Source organism: Haliotis rubra, unplaced genomic scaffold, assembly GCF_003918875.1.
Source record: "Haliotis rubra isolate DU_JTF1 unplaced genomic scaffold, ASM391887v1 Scf7, whole genome shotgun sequence".
In the NCBI taxonomy this organism is placed as follows: Eukaryota; Metazoa; Mollusca; class Gastropoda; order Lepetellida; family Haliotidae; genus Haliotis; species Haliotis rubra.
The window spans coordinates 1,171,096-1,191,236 of NW_025767412.1; the positions used below are offsets into that span (position 1 = coordinate 1,171,096).

A 20,141-nucleotide genomic window follows, 5' to 3' on the forward strand; every position below is an offset into this window, starting at 1 on the left:
CATCCACCTGAAAACATCTCATTACATCAGTTCATGCCAATTACGTGAAAACCTAATTTGATTTTTCACCAAAAGGGATGTTTTTACCAAACCTTAGAGTCAAAGGACATGAATGATATTAAACTAAAACTGCATACACATCTACAACAGAAACTTCAACACGATTCACAGAGAGGTCACATGCAAATAATGATTTCGAGTTGTCCCCATTTGCGGAAATGTCCCCCAAGCTTTGTTGTTTTTTTAGTATGGTTTTATGCCGCTTTTAATAATATTGCAGCAATATCACAACGGGGACACCAAAAATGGGCTTCACACATTGTACCCATGATGGAAATCTAACTGTTTGATGTGAGAACTCTTTAAGTAATTGCGCTACCCCACTGCCGTTGTTGTTTTATAGCAGCAGTCATCAATGACTTAACACGGTAGTATAGAATGACATACAATGGTAATTATTAGGTAAGGCTACTCTCTGGATCAGTGTTCTTCAGGGTCTAAATACATGATAAGGGTAAATGTGACTCGCACTAATCGACTGTAGGTCATCATGTCCTGAGCCAATAGATCTTTTGGAACTTGTGTTGTTGTCATACCAACTTCATTCATACCAAGCCTTAGATTATGAGTTAGTAGTGAAGGGATTGGGGGTTCTGGACCACCCCGGCCTGGACAAGGACCAGATCCTTGTAATGCTTCACTGGACGTCTTGTTTTCATCACAGTTTTCCAATCTGGCTATGTCTACTCCTTGATACTCCAGGAGCTAACATTTGTTGTCATGTTTTGCATTTATTGATACCTTAAACACTGAACAGTCCATAGTCTGCATTAAAACCATGCATGTTGTTTATACCACATGCTCAGAAAGTCATGCTCTGGTCCCAAAACGATTCCTGGAATGTATCAAAACATGCTGCTTTGTGACTTGTGTCTCTTGAGGTGTTTTTGTTTCTAACTAAAGAGGGAATGAAACTGTTGTGGTGATTGAGTTTAGTTGTGGTGAAGTGTGTGCCTTTACAAGTTTACTGGCTTGCACTTGTCCTGAATAATGAATTTTTATAGACAAACAGAAGTAGTTTATTAATTACTGGTAATAAGTCAAACATTTACATAAGCAAGACATTATAAAAAAGTAAAATATGTTTCACAACCAGCCACATTTTGCTTTACTTTTTACATATATACCATCCATAAAAAGAAAAATATAATTTTCTGAATAAAATTGATATTTTATACTTATCCTGACTCATGCTATTTGCTTGTCTTCTTCTTGCGAACACAGTGGAACACTTGTATCTCCCAATTGAAGTTCCCCTTCAATGTAAAATCACTAATTAGTACTCACCACGAGTTATCTTTCCCCTCGCAAGCGTGGGAACGAGGGCGCCACCTCCCACCATGTGCCTCACTCTCTCCTTTTATAGCGAGCCCAACACTTGAACTTACAGGGAAATCCAAAGTGTTATGTGGGGAGGACGGGAGGGCTTACCTCATGAGTCAGGATAAGTATAAAATATCAATTCTATTTGCTTGTAGAATCCGACGGCTATGGAGGTGGGAATATATAATACTTTGGATTTGGATAATTAGTGATTTTGAACTGTAATGACTGTAATAACCCTATGGGAACTTCATAAAGGCACTGAACTGATGAATTCCTGCTGCTAACTTATCAGCTGCCATATATGGGTTATTACAATATAAATATTATGATAAAAGTATATACAACATTAATACAAAGCTTAAGACTAGTAGACTTAAGTTGCTAATATGATAGCATAAACTCCTTTGAGTTTATTAGCTAATATACTTTTATGAAGTAACCAAAGTACTAAGCTTAAGATATGAATAAACTTAAGCTATATGAGTATAGTACTGTGCTTAAGATATAATTTAACTTAAGCTATATAATAGCAAAAACTCCGTAGAGTTTGTTAGCTAATACATTTTAAAATGTGACCATAATATTGAGCTTAAGATATGATGAAACTTAAGCTAAATATATATAATAGCAAAACTCCTTAGAGTTGTTAGCTAATATACTGTATGACATAACAACCATAGTACTGAGCTTAAGATAATAAAATGAACTTAAGCAAAATATATATATGGCATGTAGCTATTTAGTACTGATATAAGATAAGTATAAAATCTGTAAGATTGACTTATCTTTTCCGAGCAACTGTCAACTGTTGAGCGAAAATGGTGGATACCTGGGACGTCCTCGGTGGTGATATCTCTCAGATAGTGGTTGGCAAACACCATCTCGGATCTCCAGAAACAACCCTCCATTATGGTATTCAAAGAGCAGTTGCCGTGTAGAGCAAGTGTAGATGCTAGCGCTCTAATTTCATGAGGATTAGATGCTCTTGGAGCGTCGAGTCCTGCAGCCTTGTAGGCACGTAGTATGACAGTTCTGATCCAAATGGAGATAGTAGCACGTGAGACTTCTTCCGTCTGCGTAGCTGTAGATAGAGGGATAAATAATCTCTTGAATTTTGCTCTCCTCTGTTTGGATCGGTGGAGATATATTTTCAGTGCTCTTACTGGGCATAGTGATAGATCCATCGTGATCATGAGGTCCAAGTATAGATGAGAGAGCTGGGGCGTGGAATAATCTGTCTGGTTGACCTGGCAATTGGTTCTTAGCTATAAAATCCCAGCGTAGTCCCAGATGAACGATGTTATGAATATCATCAAAGCGTGTTCTCTCGTAATCCAATGCGTGAATCTCTGACATCCTGGCAGCCGTAGCTAGTGATAACAGGAACAAAGTTTTCTGAGTCAGTGATTCAAACGATGTAGATTCTAATGGTTCATAAGCCTCACTTGTGAGGTGTTGGAGCACTATATTTAGATCCCAAGCTGGAGCGTGAAACTTCCGTTTTTGATCCTCCAATCGGAATGCTCGTAGCAAAGCGAGTAACTCTGGGTTTTTTGTTAACTTGACGCCCGTTCTCATAGTTATGACAGAGCTTATTGCAGCAAGATAAGTGGACAAAGTTGAGCCTTTCAGATTCTTAGTCTGATGTGATAACATAAGTAGTCCGCCACTTGAGGATGAGTAGCATATCTGGCTGTAAATCCTTTCTTTGCAGCATAATTGACAAAACTGTGCCATTTGTCATCGTATAAGTTGCGAGTTGAGTCAGCAGGGCAAGCGTGACTGCTTTTGCCGCTCTGGCTGAATAACCTCTCTTATTCAGACATGCCTTGATACAATCCATACGTGAAGTTGGAATACTTCTGGTTTTCCGTGCGCTAGTTTGGTGTGCGGATGTATCAACAGATTCGAGCATTCTGGAAGTTGTAGAATTGGTTGTCCGATTTCTTGAATAAGAGTTGGAAACCTCTTTCTCGCTGGCCAGTAGGGTGCGACTAAAATCAGATGGACGCTCTGCGTTTGACTGATTTTCCGCAAGACTTGTGGGATTAACGCTGGTGGTGGGAAAGCGTACACGTTGAGTCCCTCCCACGATATGCTTAGTGCGTCCGTTGCCCATGCTAGTGGGTCTGGAACTGGCCATACGAACGTTGTCAGTTGTTTGTTGAATCGAATGGCGAATAGGTCTACTAGAGGAGATCCTATTTCCTTGATTATTTGAGTGAATATCTCTGTGCGGAGCATCCATTCTGTCGGCGAAGGTAGGTGTGGCCGAGAGAGAGCGTCTGCTAATACATTCTTTGCTCCTGGAATGTGGCAAGCTCTGACATGTATGTTTAGATTGTCGATTAGATCGAATAATCGGAAACATAGAGACAGTAGGTTCGGTGACCTTGTTGAGCCTTGTTTGTGCACATAAAACGCCACTGTCGAATTGTCTGTGTGAATCATCAACTGAGCGTTCTGTAGTAGGTTGCTCCAGTGACTTATGGCGTTTATGACTGCTTGCATCTCTAGCAGATTTATGTGTAACTTGCTCTCTTGATTGCTCCATAGGCCTCACGCTGTCCTGTTGGCAAGGTGGGCTCCCCAACCTTGTAGTGACGCGCCTACGAGATGTGTTTCTGATTCGCTCTATTAAGGAGGCGCTTCGCAAACATTCAATCTCTTGGTCCACCAAAGTAGATGAGGTTTGACGTGATCTGGTAGACTGAACGGTAGAGGGTCTTCGAGATGCGCATTGATGAGGACTTGTAACGGACGTAATTGAAGTCTGCCTCTGACTGTCAAGTCTTGAGCTGATGTGAGTAGTCCCAATAGGATCTGGCACTGTCGTAGTGGTAGCGAGAGAGTAAGGCTTGTGGGATTAACTGTTGGATCTTGATCCATCTGTCCTCCCCGACTACTATCACGATTCTGGGCTGTTAGAAATGCGTATACCTAGAAATTGCAGATCTTATGTTGGTTCTAGGTCTGACTTGAGTAGATTTACTAACCATCCTAGTTGAGTTAGTAACTTGATTATAAAGTTCAGCTGTAGTCTGAGACGCTGTGGATCTGGATCCACTTGTATCCCGTCCAGTCTAGGTAAAACGCTGGCGAAGACCTTGGACGATGTAGGTATGAGACAATAGGTTTAAATCACTCTTGTGAATACCCAAGGGGCGATGAGATTCCAAAGGAAGTACTTTCCATTGGTAATGTTTTCCGCCTAGGATAAATCTTAGATATTTCCTTGAATTTGGATGAATCGAATGTGTAGATATGCATCTTGCAAATCTATGCTGGCCATGTAATCTTTGGGACCAATTAAGTGCGGTTATGGTAAGTGTATCATGCTGGCTTGCTGGCGGTTTGCTTAGATAGTCTCTGTTGAAGATGCTCATGTTGTATATGAGCCAAACTTTTCCTTGGAATTTTTCTTGGGCACTAGGAAAACTGGGGAGTAGAAACCTGGTACGATGTTTCATTGATCCAGAACTTCTAAGGCCTGTTTGTTTAGAAGAGTAGCTACTGTTTCTCTTAACATTGGTAGTTGTGCCGGATGGAAGCTCGAACCTTGAGGGATGACTGTCAACGGAGGTATGGCCTTGAGTAGTATTTGATATCCGTGCTGTAGGATGTTGGATACATAAGGATCTTGTAGGAATCCCCAGTTTTCCCAGTGCAGCTGAAGGCCCACCCACTTGAGAAAGTTGTACTGGAACGGCTGGGGTGGAAGACTCCAGTCGTTCCGAACCTGTATTTCATCGTCTAAACGCTGGGAACCTCTGGATGATCTGCCTCTTGCTGATCCTCCTCTGAAATTGCTCTATGGGCTTAATGAAAAGATTCCTTGGGACCTTTTGCTGTAGCCAATTTCTTGTCCCGTGCTTTCTGTAGTCCAGAGAATTTAGACTTGCCAGAGTATCTCAAGGATGATTGCTTAATGACATTAGCTAAGCGTATCCATGGACTTGATCATAAGCACCTCTCTAGAGTCCTTAGACACCTCTTTGGAGACCTTGTCTATGTTACCACCAAAGAGCAAGGCGATGCATGACCACGGGCAGCGTTGAGGATTCCGTAAATTGATTACCCCAATTGCAGGAGGCTAGTAGACCCTGACGACGAGCCATGGTAGTAGCTGCAGTAAGCGCTGACAAGTGATCTGTAAGGAACTGTTGGTCTCTTTTCTGCATGAGTAGAGCCGAGTAGATCATCCTATCTTCTTCCTCTGTAGAATCTTTGAACTTGGTGATGAGGGTTTCATTGACAGTTCTAGATCTATTCAATCCAAAAAACATTCTCCTAGAAATGGTATCCAACTGGGCTAGTTTGCGATCGTCTATTCTGTAATTCCTGGACTTGGCATCGCTGATTAACTTAAAGTTGTCATCAATCTCTTGAGCCTTGAAAAAGGAGTCCATATTGTGACCTGCAAATTTCTTAGCGTTGAAAACCGGGAAATGTGTTGACTGAAACTTCGAAGATTTGGTAAAGGTTGTATCCAGATTAGCTGGAACCGCTGCTATCGGGTCAATAGGAGGTAAGGAGATAGTGTCCGCATCATCTTCCTTCATCAAATAAGTATGAGCTGAGTTCTCGTTCTAGAGCGAAGAAACGCGTTCCAATCCATTCACCATCCAGTATCTAATTTCTGCATCCGAGAATACGATACCTTCTTCCTCTTCTGACGTAGGATCACATATAATAGAGTGAGGTGGAGTCCTAGATCTGTATGAAGATCGACGAGAAGATTGTGGTGAATGGACTGACGAAAGTGGCTAGTATGGGGAGACCTTGGAGGAGACTTCCTCGGCGACGCTGGTGGCTTCGGAAGCTCTCAATGAATCCCTTCTAGATCTTCTGGGTGAAGATGACTTGGAGCCACTTAACCTTCGCCATGGAAGGTATCGAGTCAGAGTCCTAATCATTATATAGGAGCTTGCTAACGACCTCTGTGTTCTTCAGGGTCTGAGCTCGGTGAAGCACTCCTCTTCCGTGAAGCCCCTCCGACTGGTGAGGATCTGGATCCTTCGGTGGATGCGCCTGGGCGTTCTTCGCGAAGGCTCTCGATACGGGCTGGGTTGCCCTTACGTGGAGGCGTTTATGGGCTCTGGGGCCCTCACGCCGAAGTCATAGCGGGCTCTGGGGCCCTACATGACTTTTATGGGTTGGGCTCTGGGCCTCGCTCTGAGGCCTCTGTAAACCGTGTATCGGTCTTCCATCAACATCATGATCTGGGTGACCAGGTCGCCTGGGACGGTCTCGCGCTGGCGTTGAGGCTGCCTTCTGTGGTAGCGGCATCGACCCTCAGTTAGAATCTCAGGCGCCAGCGTAGGCATCTCTGGTTGCATGTTGATCTGCGCTGAAGTGACGGTAGCCGATACTGGTCGCTTCTTATGCCGTACATCTGGAATGATAATCGGAATGTCATCATCCTTAGACTGTGATGTTGGAACGTCCTGGGATGCAGGTAAACTATAGCGGATATAGCGGACCGTCCACTTCTCCCCCGAAGGTAACTCAGGCGGAACACCAGACGGTAGAGGGTCATCCGCCAACAGTTGACAGGGTATATCTGACTCTGATCTATCAGCCATGACTGAAGATTGTTTCCGAGATCTATCTGCTGCACGTCTCAAGACGCAATATAAATATTTATCAAAGGTAGAATTAGACAATTTAATACATAAATTGCAGCGTGAAACAATAGAGCATGGCATTGTACAACTAGGGCATACTAAATGCGGATCGGCAGCAGAGTAACGTAATTTACAAACAGTGCAGATTTTCATTAACGCAGTCTGCTGAGCAAACACGGCGGACCGTGAATAAAGCAGCAGAAACACGAATAAATATCAATGCATGTTGAATAAGGATACTAGTTACACCTCTATAGATGAATATAAGATGTAACAAACTAAATATAAATAAAGGATATAGTGTGTAGGGAGACACAGGCGCTCTCACGTCCTGGTCACTGGGCGAAGAAGGAGAGAGTGAGGCACATGGTGGGAGGTGGCGCCCTCGTTCCCGCGCTTACGAGGGGAAAGATAACTCGTGGTGAGTACTAATTAGTTATTTGACATTGAAGGGAACTTCAATTGGGAGATACAAGTGTTCCACTGTGTTCGCAAGAAGAAGACAAGCAAATAGCATGAGTCAGGATAAGGAAAAATATATTGAATTAAGGAATAAAGGATAAAGAAAACCATGATAAAACTATTAGGTAAATAATGTCTTAAAATATAATGTTTGCTGTTAAAGTCATATATGACGCTGTAGACCACTAAGATACCTTAGATACCCCATTGAGAGATCACTAAATCCCTGCCACTCGGAGGAACCTTCTATTCTCTGGGCAGACCCCTTCTGTTCACTAGATCATGAGGATGGTGTAGGACTTCATAGATCATGGGCATGTGAAAAATAGAAAGTTTGTCCAGCCTTTGAGGCAATTTATCACAATTAAACTACATAGGCGACACATTTACAAAAATGTGACAAGATAATTATTTGCATTTTACCATTACACATTATTGCAAGTTAAATATGAAATAAGACATGATTGTTCGAGGATTTTTTTAATCTGGACATGAAAAAAAGACATAATACCCAAGTTCCCATGTGATTGTATTTACATACAAATAAATTATGAATATTGACACTGTATGTACATCCAGCTCTGTTGGCGACTGGTCATGACCACATTATTTCTTGTCGAAGATGTTCATCGGTCAGTATGGTGTCTTTCACTGGATATCCTCAGCAATGACAGGTGCACCATCGTCTGTGCTGCAGGATCTGTCATCACTGTCGTCATCATCCAGTTGGCACAGAAGGTTGTCATTCTCGTAGGTAGGAAAGTAGTACCTGAACAAAAGTAAATCATAATAGATAAACTGCTGGTGTTGCCATTGCATTGGATTTCTTCTTGTTGAATGTAAACCTAAATATCAGGACACACACAGTAGAGCACAATGCATTACCATACTGCACATGTATCGTGCCATGACGTTCACTTATATCCAACTGTTCAGTGGTGTTTATGGAAAGATATGAAAAATACAGTTATAATAATAATATTGGACATTTATAAAGTGCCTGTACCTACATACTTGTGCATGCTCAAAGCACTAAGACATTATTACCCCAGTTAAACCAAGCTGCCTGTGAGGTGCTAGAAGTTTAACTGTCGTACGACTTATCCCACCGGGTTGGAAAGTCAGTCATCATGTGTAAGGTGAAAATTTGAATTTAGACAACATCTTTGTAGTAATCAAGGAGTCCGCTTGTTTTGGTTCAAGTGGAACAGAGTTCTAGAGCTTTGGACCAGCAACAGAGAGAAAATCATTCTGTCAACTTTGTTTCTTTGTCTGGAATGAAGAGTCACTGTCTTGTGCACTTGTGTTGATCTCAAAGCTCATGCTGGTGGATAAGTTACAATCTTATCCATATATCCATGTCCACATGTGGGTCAAAGATATCTGCACCTGTACCAAACTGTTACGTTGAAATAATAGTGATAGTGGAGAACCTATGTGTTCGTAGTGTAATACTGTACTCAGAATATTTCACATATTTGACAGTAGCCTGTTAATAATTTAATCTGGACCAATCAATCCAGTGACTGATCTTGGGAATAACCATCCAGGCTGTCGGGGTGCAATGACCATCCAGTCCATTAAGATGTCTTATGACAAGCATATGGAGGGCCACTCAAAACCAGAACCCAGAGAGGAAATTGAGAACGTACTGAGGCTGGTCCCACACCCGCATGTCGGGGATGTCATTGACGTGTCTCATGGAGTGCATGTGTTCCAGGAGGTCATGCTTGGTGTTCCATGTTCCCTGACATCCGTAACACGTGTACTGGTGAATCTGGAACAGTCACAGCGGCATGCAAGAAACAGCAGTTCACAAATACACAGAATTTGAAGTACTTCAATGCATTGTACTTGAATATTCATCTGAAACAATTATTTCATATAGTCGAAACTCTTTTGATTCATCTTAAAGTCTTTGGTCTTGGACAGAAAGAATTCAGATGCAAGATTCGTGGCGACACCTACTGTAATGGTGATACCTAGGAGAGTAAAGACACACCGACTTACGCATACACTATGTGATACTTCAAAACTCAACACCTGACAATTTGAGTGAAAAATTCCATCAACAAAGGAAATTAATTGTGTGTGTGTGTGTGTGTGTCTTTGTTACTCCACACTGCCCTACAGCAATATTCCAGCAATGTGTCTGGACTAGACAATGCAGTGAAACAACCTGCTGACAGCGAAGATGTTGTCTGTTCCTGTACACATACCTGTCTGCGGATGAAGTTGATGAGTTTGACCTTCTGGTAGAAGTTCAGGGTCAACTTTAGCTTCAGTTCATGTAGGTCAAAGTCATGCAGCTCCTTGGTGACAAATATGGAAAACATTGAGTGAGTGAATGCAAGTATCATGCCATATAGCTGTCTTGGCAGAGTGACTTTAGTTTTACGCCGCTTTTAGCAATATTCCAGCAATATCACGACGGGAGACACCAGAAATAGTACCCATTTGTGCCCAAATGTTCTTATTCTTCATATATTGATATTAACTACATATTATGAATTACAGTTTCATAAAACCTGTGGAAATCAATCAATAATCAGTGATAGGTGAGGTCAATGGAATCAATATTATCCAGTTCTCTTTATGCTGTATAATAGACCGAAAGCATGGATTGAGAACACAAGTCGTGTGAGGTGAACAGGTTGCAGCTGGAGAAGACCTACCACCATGTGTGCTTGCAGTCTGTCGGGGATGCTGGAGGAGAACTCACAGAACAAACACAAGGCTTGGGATCCAGCCTCCTCTAGCCATCCAGACCACTCACTGAAACACAGACAACCTGCTCTCACTCACTGCATGCACCCTCTCAGGAATATCATAAAGTCAGTCAATAATAAGGATGGCACCACCACAGTTCCGTGTGTGTGATACAGATTTTGATTGATAGGTAGGTCGTCGACAGATTTGGAACATGCTCAAAGGCAAAAGTTATTGTGACACACAAAAGAATCATTGTTAACCTGTTACTGAAACGAATGACAAATGTTTCAAGGTATGGCAACGATCAACAGTACATAAGAACAGCATGCCTGGTATATGCATATTAGCCACAATACAAGAGAGGGTTCACAAGTTCACATGGTAAGGAGCGAGTATGTCCACCTTGTGCCTTGATGCGGATCTGGCAATTTCGCCTCACTGAATGAGTGAGTTGGGTTTCATGACGATTTGAGCAATATTCTAGCAATATCATCGCAGGGGACACCAGAAATGGGCTTCACACATTGTACCCATGTGGGGAATCGAACCCAGACCTTCAGCGTGACGAGCGAACGCTTTAACTACCAGGCTACCCCACCACCCCTTTCGCCTCACTGAAGCCACCAAGCATCGATGTAAGTCCCAGAGCAAGAACAACGGTTCTTGCCATGTTGTTGGAAGACTTGGATGATGGCGTAAACATCATTCCATTTTATTCTCGACATATCCAATGGGTGACAGATCAGGGGATCTTGCAGACCAGGGCCCTGTTTCACAAAGCTACGACTTTCGTAAGTCTATGCTACATTATAGGAGATACGATTACTACGATAAAAGTTACGAGATTTTAGGCTAACAAGAGCTTTGTGAAACAGGGCTCAAGGTTACACATTAACATTCTTCTGATTATTAAGATATTGCTGTATAATTCAAGCAACATGTAGTATATTGTGTTGAAATGTCATTTGTTGGCCTTTTATTTCTTCGACCATTTTAACACTCTTTCTTGGTTTCAAATTAAAATAATTCATTCACAAGATTACCAATGATACATTCCATGTCACAATAACTTTTACCTCTGAGTATACATTGCCTAATTTCACTGTGTGACCTATTTACTCATCTTTAAGTTTGGATCGTAAGGTAATAAACAAATCAAACGTAAATGATGATTTATGTTGGAAATGTTTGTTTTAGCATATGAAAAAATGCCTCACTCCTCCTCATCAGTCTCCGTCTCGGCAACGTCATCAGCGGCAGTGTCTGCCTCAGACTGGATGGTCTCCCAGCTCCGACCCATCTCCTGCATGTACAAGGTAAACACTGACATTTCTCAGGGTCAAGGTCACCCTAGACAGGGAAATATTATCCCATCTGACACATGCAGTGATGCAACATAATGAACATATGTTATAATATAGTTATACTTTCTGGAAGTACTTTACTGTATGACTTTCATGTTTGTGGAAGCTAGGGTGGCTGAGTGGGTTAGATGGCTGACTTTGTGTGCTGGAGATTAGGACCCAGACCCTGAGAACATGGGTTCCAATCCCGGATGGGACTCAACCCAAAAAATACTAGAGTCTGTATTTTACTGAGAACGAATAATAAAAAATATAGCACATATTGCATTTGAACACTCTAAAAGGCATTGTGTACTCACAAACAGTTATGTACAATTTATAGCCACATACAACAAAATAATTTGTTCTTCAGACTTATTTTGGTTCTAAAATGACTGCTTCTAGGAATGCAAGCGTTTTCATTCCTACAATATCAATTTGTGTACCAATCTGAAGAAAACAAACATTACAAGTATCTGATTTTAATGTCCAACTTCGGAAACTACCAGATGATCTGTGTTTCAGTATTATGTTCTAGTTTATTTTACTTGAACATGTGGTTGAGTGGATACTGTGAGTGACGAGTAAGCATGGTTTTATGCCACTTTTGCCAATATTCTAGCAATATCACTTCGGGGGACACCAGAAATGGGTTTCAAACATTGTACCTATCTGAGACAGGAACTTTGGTCTTTGGCATGACAAAAGCTTTAAGATACATCATTGGATACATAAGATAAAGGCTGGTACCTGATAGTTGATGATGTAAAACTTGTCATATTTCTTGTTTTTTGGATTGATTTTCCGATGTTGTTTTTTCCTCATATGTTCTTTCAGGGTGGGTCGGTCCCTAAATGTCTTCTCACAGTAGAGACACAGGAACCTCAAGGTGGAAAAGAAACAAAAATGTAATTTTCTGACTAAAATTGATATTTTATACTTATTCTGACTCATGTATTATTGCTTGTCTCCTTCCTTTCCCGAATGTTAGTGGAACACTTGTATCTCCTTTTTGAAGCTCCCTTCAATAAAGCAGACGTAAAATCACTACTCACTACGAGCTGTCTCCCTCTCGGTTTTGGCGGGAAAACGGCGTCCACCGCTTCACTCTCTCCGAATTGCTAGCCCGACACTTCGATTTACAGGGAAATCCAAAGTGCCTAGCGGGGAGGTTGGGAGTCAGGATAAGTATAAAATATCAATTTTACTCAGAAAATTACATATTTTTCCTTATCCTGACTCATGTATTATTGGTTGTAGAATCCGACGGATCTGGTGGTGGGTCAAGCCACTTCTGGATTCCAATTAGTGATTTACGTCTTGCATACCCCCCTATGGGAACTTCCTGGTAGCACTTCAATTTACTGCTAGGCTCTGCTGCTGCTGTAACCCTTTACTTCCAGCTTTCTGATGGGGGACCACAATTGTTAACTTTGGTCCTCGCTTCTGTTAACATTTTATGTGGATTTTGCAACTCCATCTCTTGATGCAAGCATCAAGTGGAGAAGTTAATTCTTCTTATGTATGAGTACAAGTACTGGGTCTTATCACTTATGCTAGTCTGTCTTTGACGTGCATATGGACTCTAAAGCTGTAACTCTCCTGAGTGTTGGCTTTTTTGCAAGTCATGTGATAAAAGGGCGAGACTCTGTCTCAGCCTCTGTGGAACTGTCAATTGTTGTGCTAGAACAAGTGGGCGAAATGGTGAATGCCAGAGCCTTCAGTGGCGCAGGGCTCCCTCATGTCTCTCAAACACCATGTCCGATTTCCAAAAGCAGCCCTCCATTATCCTTTGTGATAGTGCAGTTTCCATGTAGAGCGAAATGTTGACGCCAGAGCTCTAATTTCATGTGGATTGAGGCTCTTGGAGGATCAAGTCCTGCTGCTTTGTAGGCCCGTGAATGACAGTTCTCATCCATATTGATATCATAGTCTACGAGAGATCTCAGTCTGTGTCTCTGCCGATATAGGGATGAAAAGACGCTTGAATTTTCGATTCCTGGTCCTAGACCTTTGTAGGTAGACTTTCAATGCTCTTACTGGGCACAAGGATAGGTCCTGTGTATCCTGTGGCCCAAGGACTGATGATAGTGCTGGGATGTGGAATTGTCTGTCCGGTTGACCTGGCAGTTGATTCTTTGCTATAAAGTACCATCTCAGTCCCATATGCACGATGTTTCGATTTTCATCAAATCGTGTCCTTTCAGAGTCTGGAGCATGTATTTCCGACCTCCTTGCTGCTGTTGCTAAGGCAATCATGAACAGAGTTTTCTGTGTCAAGAACTCAAAAGATGTCCTATCTAATGGTTCATAAGCGTCACTGGTGAGATGCCGTAGAACTATGTTGAGGTCCCAAGCCGGAGCTTTAAATCTCTGTTGTTGGTCCTCCAGTTTAAAAGAGTGTAGTAAGGCCAGTAACTCTGGTACCTTAGTCAGTTTTACAATTGTCCTCATAGTGATAACTGAGCTCAATGCCGCTAGGTATGTTGAGAGTGTTGACACTTTTAACCGCTTCATTTGTCTAGGTGACAAAGATAGTACGCCACTTGAGCGTGTGTTGCTTTCATGGCCGTGAAGCCTGTTTTCAAAGCGTAGGTCTCAAAGCTTCGCCACTTGTCATCGTACAAGTTGCATGTTGACTTGCGTAAAGCTAGCGTGACCCCTTTAGCTGCCCTGGCGGAATATCCTCTCTTATTCAAGCACGTCTTGATACGGTCTATGTGTGTAGGCGGAACACCTTGGGGCTGCTGTGTGCTTACTTTGTGTGTGGATGTACTAGCAAGTTCGTCCACTCTGGTAGTTGCAGTTGAGGCGGTCCTAGTTCTTGTATGAGAATGGGGAACCATATTCTCGCTGGCCAATAAGGTGCGATCAAAATCAGTTGCAGGTTCCTCGTCTGCATGATTTACAGTATTAGAGCTGGTGGCGGGAACGCGTAAGCGTTTAGTCCTTCCCAAGAGATGCTTAGAGCATCTGTTGCCCATGCTCGTGGATCTGGTATTGGAGAGACAATTGTTACCAGTTGATTGTTGAATCTTGCGGCAAACAAGTTTATTGGTGGCGCTCCTATCTCTTGTATGATCTGTTTGAAGATTTCTGGATGTAGCATCCATTCTGTTGGGGATGGCTGAGTTGGATGAGATAGTGCGTCTGCTATCACATTCTTGGCTCCTGGAATGTGGCATGCTTTATGTGGATGTTCAGATTGTCTGTTCATTTCTAGCATGTTGATATGTAGATCTTTCTCTTGTAACGTCCATTTCCCAGCTGACACTTCGTTGTCGAGGTGTGCTCCCCATCCTTGGAGAGATGCGTCCACATAGAGATGCGTTTTGCACTCCGGCTCTGCTAAGTAGGTGCCTCCGCAAACATTCGATCTCTGAGTCCACCTTAGTAGATATGGTTTTAGTCTGTCTGTGGGTCCGAATCGTCCAGATGTGCAATTACGAAGACCTGTAGTGGGCGTAGTTGTAACCTCCCTCTGCGCATCATATCTTGTGCTGACGTGAGGAGACCCAACAGACTCTGCCACTGTCAAAGTGGCCACGGAGAGAGTAGAGCTTGCGATACCATCTGTTGTATCTTTAGCCAATGGTCCTCTGGTACTGTTATGCGGTTTTCTGTTGTGATGAGCTGAATTGCTAGGAACTGCAGGTCCTGTGTAGGCTCTAGTTCCGACTTGAGGACTGAGTAGGCTCTGCCAACTTCGTAGTAATAGCGGAGAGAGTAGTGCTTGAGATACAATGGCTTGTATCTAGATCCAACGATCGTGAAACCCTTGCCATGTCCGTAAGGGAAACGAAGCAATGTCCGACTCTGTGACTGCCATCGTTGTGAAGTCTATATAAAGTCTATATAAAGTAGACTGGCTGATGTCACCAAAAGTCTGTCAAACGTATGTTGCTGCAATTTGCCTGATGAATCGTCTTCAATGCTGACAGGAAAGGTCTCTAACCCCGTGAAGACAGCCGAATCACGTAGTTCCCGTCTAACTGGACTGTAATTGGGACCTTCCTCCCTCGTTGAAAGGTTGTTGTCACTTGTAAACAATTCCCTGACATGTGAACTACGTCCGACTTCTGCGCAGGGCGTTGTCTTTTCATGGACCAATCAAAATGAAGCATTTGGATTCCTTTAGCTTCCCGCGATGTGACGTCACCGGTGTAGCAGAAAAAAAGTCCTTGTAGAATCTTGTGCAGTCGTTGATATCTTATCAACACTCGGTCTTGTCCGTAGCCTTCCGGAGTTATACCAGTGACCATGTGTATAGAGGGTTGCATGGTAAACGCGCAAAAAGAATTCGCCGCGTAATACCGATGTAGGTAGGCTGTTTTCCTGGCTGCTGTGACTGTTACTTCAGACCTGAAGATAATGCAGTCGTCCTTTTATACAGATGATCAGCTGAAGTCTACACCTCCTCAGCGCTGCTACTTGTAGACTGTATTCATCGATCTCAATGAAGCGTCGTAAATTACCCTCTTTGTGTTGAAACACACAGGTCCTTGTAGAGTTGATGCTCAACTTTGTTGTAAGTTCTACAAAGGGAGTCGTTGATGATTTTGTAGTTTACATCAATCTCTGGAGCCGTTATGCAGGGTCCCATGTAAAGTAGCGGGAATTCCCAGACTTGAACGTTGGGAATATGTTGACTTTGTAACTTCATAGCCTTAGCAAGGCTGCTGCTGAGGAACGCCAATGTGAATACGTGAAGATCTGTACGCAAGTGAAGATCTCTACATGAGATCCCATGAATCCCGTTATTATCTTCTGATGTAGATATATCTATCTAAAAATTTTCAACGATGTGAATCCCGTCCTGGATTCAGTCTGAAGATCTGCGCAGGTGATGAATTCGGACCAGAGTACCCCTCTTGAACTTCAACGCGTGTCCCTCAGTCTTTGCGCCGACGAAGATCTCTTCCTTCAAGGGTGACGCTAGGTCCAGTCCATTAGCCATCCAATATTTTATCTCTGAGTCCGAAAATATGATACAGCCATCGTCCTCTGTATCATGTCCACTGGTATATGATCGTTGAATATCCTTGGAGATCTGCGTGGCGATCTGTGTGGCGATCTACGTGGCGATCTGCGTGGCGATCTACGTGGCGATCTACGTGGCGATCTGCGTGGCGATCTACGTGGATCTATGTGGGGATGAGCATGTTGAACTACGAGTAGTTCTAAGAGGCCATCTGTATGGCGACCTGCGTGTAGGTGAGCGTCTTCTGGGCCGGGATTGCCTTCCTGGCAATGAATTCCTAAGTGTTGAATCCCATGACCATCTGTGAGGTGTTGTTGACGCCCTTGAAGATAATTCAGATTTTGTTGAGGGTCTGAGTCCAGAGACGTCTCTCTAGACCTTCTAGGTGATGTAGGTTTCTTTCTCTGTGAAGTGAGTAGCCTGCGTGAAGGTTCTTCATTAGCCTCATCATCTGATGACGATCTCATTGGTTCTGAAGAGCGTGCCGTCCTGCCCGCAGGTTTGCTGACATAATGTAGCGTAGATCTGCTCTTAGTCCTAGAGCTAGATGACGATCTATTTGGTCGGATGAATGTCCCTTCCTTCGCGCAGGTTCGTTGACGTCGTGCAGGGTAGGTCTGCTCTTAGTCCTAGAGCTAGAACCTCTTGTAGATTTCTCAGATGCACCACCGGTGCGGGGTCCTTCGTGCAGCACTGGTCCTGACTTGAGCATGAGAGGCGGCTGCCTGACCATCATGCAAGGTGCTTTCCTGCGCGAAACGCTTCTCCATCAGGTCCATCATATGTTGGGAGAATTGCTGCATGAAGGTCCCGGGGTTGAATGTCTGCGACGACTGTAGAGATGATGCATCTGAGAGGGTAGCGATATGGTCCAGGGATCGCTGTACCTCATGGGTCCCTGCTGCCAGTGTAGAAGGTAACTCAGACTGTCCTGACGTTACCGTTGCTGAGGCCTGTGTCTTCTTCTTATGCAGTATCTCTGGGATGAGGATAGGCGGTTCTTCGTACAAGCCTATTTCTTCCATCGGGACGATCTCAGCAGAGAAGGTCCTTGTAGTCTGTGAAGAGCTCCCAGTAGATCTCGTTGAGAGCCTTAGGGGTGTAAGGCTTCTTCTCGAATGAAGATGGCCTCTTCTTCTTTGTATGGGTTGAGGAGTTGTCCGATGTAGAAGATCTTATCTTTGACGAATGGCGAATTCATCCCACCCATCTTCTGAAAGATTCCGGCAGGTCACTGGATGGAAGTATGTCGTCAGACAACGACATACAGCTCTTAAGGGACTCAGCCGGTTTAGCCATGACTTGTAACAGCCGCCTGGATTTATCCTTAGCACGCTTCTAAGTACAGAGAAATAATAATTATTAAATTCAATTTTTGTTAGTTGCTGACATAATTTACAGAGAGAGCTGGAAGTACATATTGTTGTGCAACTAGGGCACAAATGCGGGTCTGCAGCAGAGAACCTAAACCTACAACGAAAACAGGTTTTCATGAAATGTAAACAAACTGAACAATCAATGAAAACCGTGAATAAACAGTCAAATTTGCTAATAAATTTCAAACCATATTGTAGAAGGATACACCCTGAAAACCTTATAAAGGTAACTTATAGGTAATAACTAAGTTAGCAAAGGATATAGTGCCGTGTTGGCGACACAGGTGCTCTCCCAACCGTCCACTAGGGCGAAGAAGGAGAGAGTGAAGCGTGGGAAGACGGGTGGCGCCGTTTTCCCGCCAAAACTGAGAGGGAGACAACTCGTGGTGAATAGTGATTTTATGTCTGCTTTATTGAAGGGAGCTTCAAAAGAGAGATACAAGTGTTCCACTAACGTTCAGGAAAGGAAGGAGACAAGCAATAATACATGAGTCAGGATAAAGAAAAATAAACAAATGTAACACATATAAGTTCTGTATGTTTATATTTTTGTTTGTTAGTCTGTTTAAAAAACACAGAAACATAAATGGATCAAAGACCAGTGAAATAGGTGAAATCAGAGCAACAACTGCTGGCATTTGACCCACATTCAGGGTGAGAAGTGATGTGTTTCCATGTATTGCAAGGGCCACTAGAAATTGGCTTCATGCATTGTACTCATTGGGATCTGAACCACAACGGGCGGAAGCAAACAAATAACTGCGCACATATGAAACTTACTTCTCTAGTTTCCCTTGAAGGATATCTAGGAATTCATCTGTGAACACTGAAATAATACAACCATAACAAGAAAAAGGGCAGAATCAACCATTTTCATCCAAGGTCAAAATGTCTATCTGAAATCATTTCATATATCATTTATTACCATATACCAATCAAAAAATTGATTGGAAAACAAATACTTTGACAGCAATATTTTTAGTAGCCATGACAGAGCTTTTGACATACTGAATTAAATTTTGCATGCCATGACTTGGTAATAGTGAGTGAGTGAGTGAGTTTAGTTTTATGCCGCACTCAGCAATATTCCAGCTATATGTCGGCAGCCTGTAAATAATCGAGTCTGGACCAGACAATCCAGTAATCACCATCATGAGCATCGATCTACACAAATGGGAACTGATGACATGTGTCAACCAAGTCAGCGAGCCTGACCACCCGATCCTGTTAGTCGCCTCTTACGACAAGCATGGGTTACTGAAGATCAATATTCTAACCCGGACCTTCACGGGTACTTGATTTGGAATATGTTCAACAACAATGAATCATTCCTGGTAATATTCCTTAATTGCTCATTTTTGCACTGAATTAGTTGAGATGATTTTAAGTATCCTAGTATCCTTGAATCACTCAAGTGAATTACACAAGACCAGTATTACTTCTCTAGCCCTGAATGGTGTTAGTTGACCAGAATTACTTTTCTAACCCCGAATTATGTCGGTGGCCCTGAATTACTTTTCTAACCCTACTTTTTGGCAGTGGTCATAAATCATTTGGCCAGCAGCCCTGAATTACCCTAGACTTACTTTTTACTGGAATTAAATTTTGCCAGTAGCCCTGAATTATGTGGTGGCCCTGAATTAAGCCAGTTGCCCTGGATCACATTTCTAGCCCTGAATTACGGAGTGGCCCTGAATTATACCGTGATCCGAGCTCTGGCTGCTGATCAAGCCATATGACCAGGAAACTAACAGAATAGACAGACTGCCAATATGCCTCACCCAAGTTATCTGGCTGTCCGACATTAAATGCGTGGTCCTGCACCATGTGATTGAACATCTCGGCCCTGGAACAAATATAGCTTAGAAATAACTTCAATACCTTTTCAGTTCTTGAGGTATTTAGGACTGCTATGTGACAGATCGCAAAGAGCAATGAAGAACAAGGTGAAGTATAATCCATGAGAACACAATGCTCTTTCACAATGTCACTTCAGGATATGGGGTGGTGGGGTAGCCTAATGGTTAAAGTGTTCGCTCTTCATGCTGAAGACCCGGGTTCGATTCCCCACATGGGTACAATGTGTGAAGCCCATTTCTGGTGTCACCCTTGAGGAGGGTATAAATAATATTCATATCTTACATAAAAAAACAACTCACTTTCATTGTTTATCACACAATAAAACACAAAAGGGAGAATAAACCACTCAGGGTTAGTCAGGGTTAGACCCTCATGGTTTATTATTCCAGAAGCC

General features: G+C 42.8%; 1 protein-coding gene and 1 long non-coding RNA gene across 2 annotated transcripts in view; one reads left to right on the plus strand and one right to left on the minus strand.

Annotated features, from left to right (window-relative positions):
- On the plus strand, nt 1-18,956 carry LOC124258683. The gene is made up of 3 exons (XR_006893648.1): nt 1-98; nt 10,034-10,038; nt 18,931-18,956. It is a non-coding gene; the product is annotated as an uncharacterized LOC124258683 (long non-coding RNA).
- Nucleotides 7,940-20,141, minus strand: part of LOC124258681 (zinc finger protein 277-like) — a 20,578-nt gene continuing 8,376 nt past the window's right edge. The window contains 9 exon segments of the mRNA XM_046692752.1: nt 7,940-8,132; nt 8,135-8,244; nt 9,128-9,252; nt 9,695-9,787; nt 10,151-10,250; nt 11,405-11,490; nt 12,281-12,413; nt 18,668-18,713; nt 19,669-19,733. Coding sequence (XP_046548708.1) covers nt 8,071-8,132; nt 8,135-8,244; nt 9,128-9,252; nt 9,695-9,787; nt 10,151-10,250; nt 11,405-11,490; nt 12,281-12,413; nt 18,668-18,713; nt 19,669-19,733 — 820 coding nt within the window. The 3' untranslated portion in view covers nt 7,940-8,070.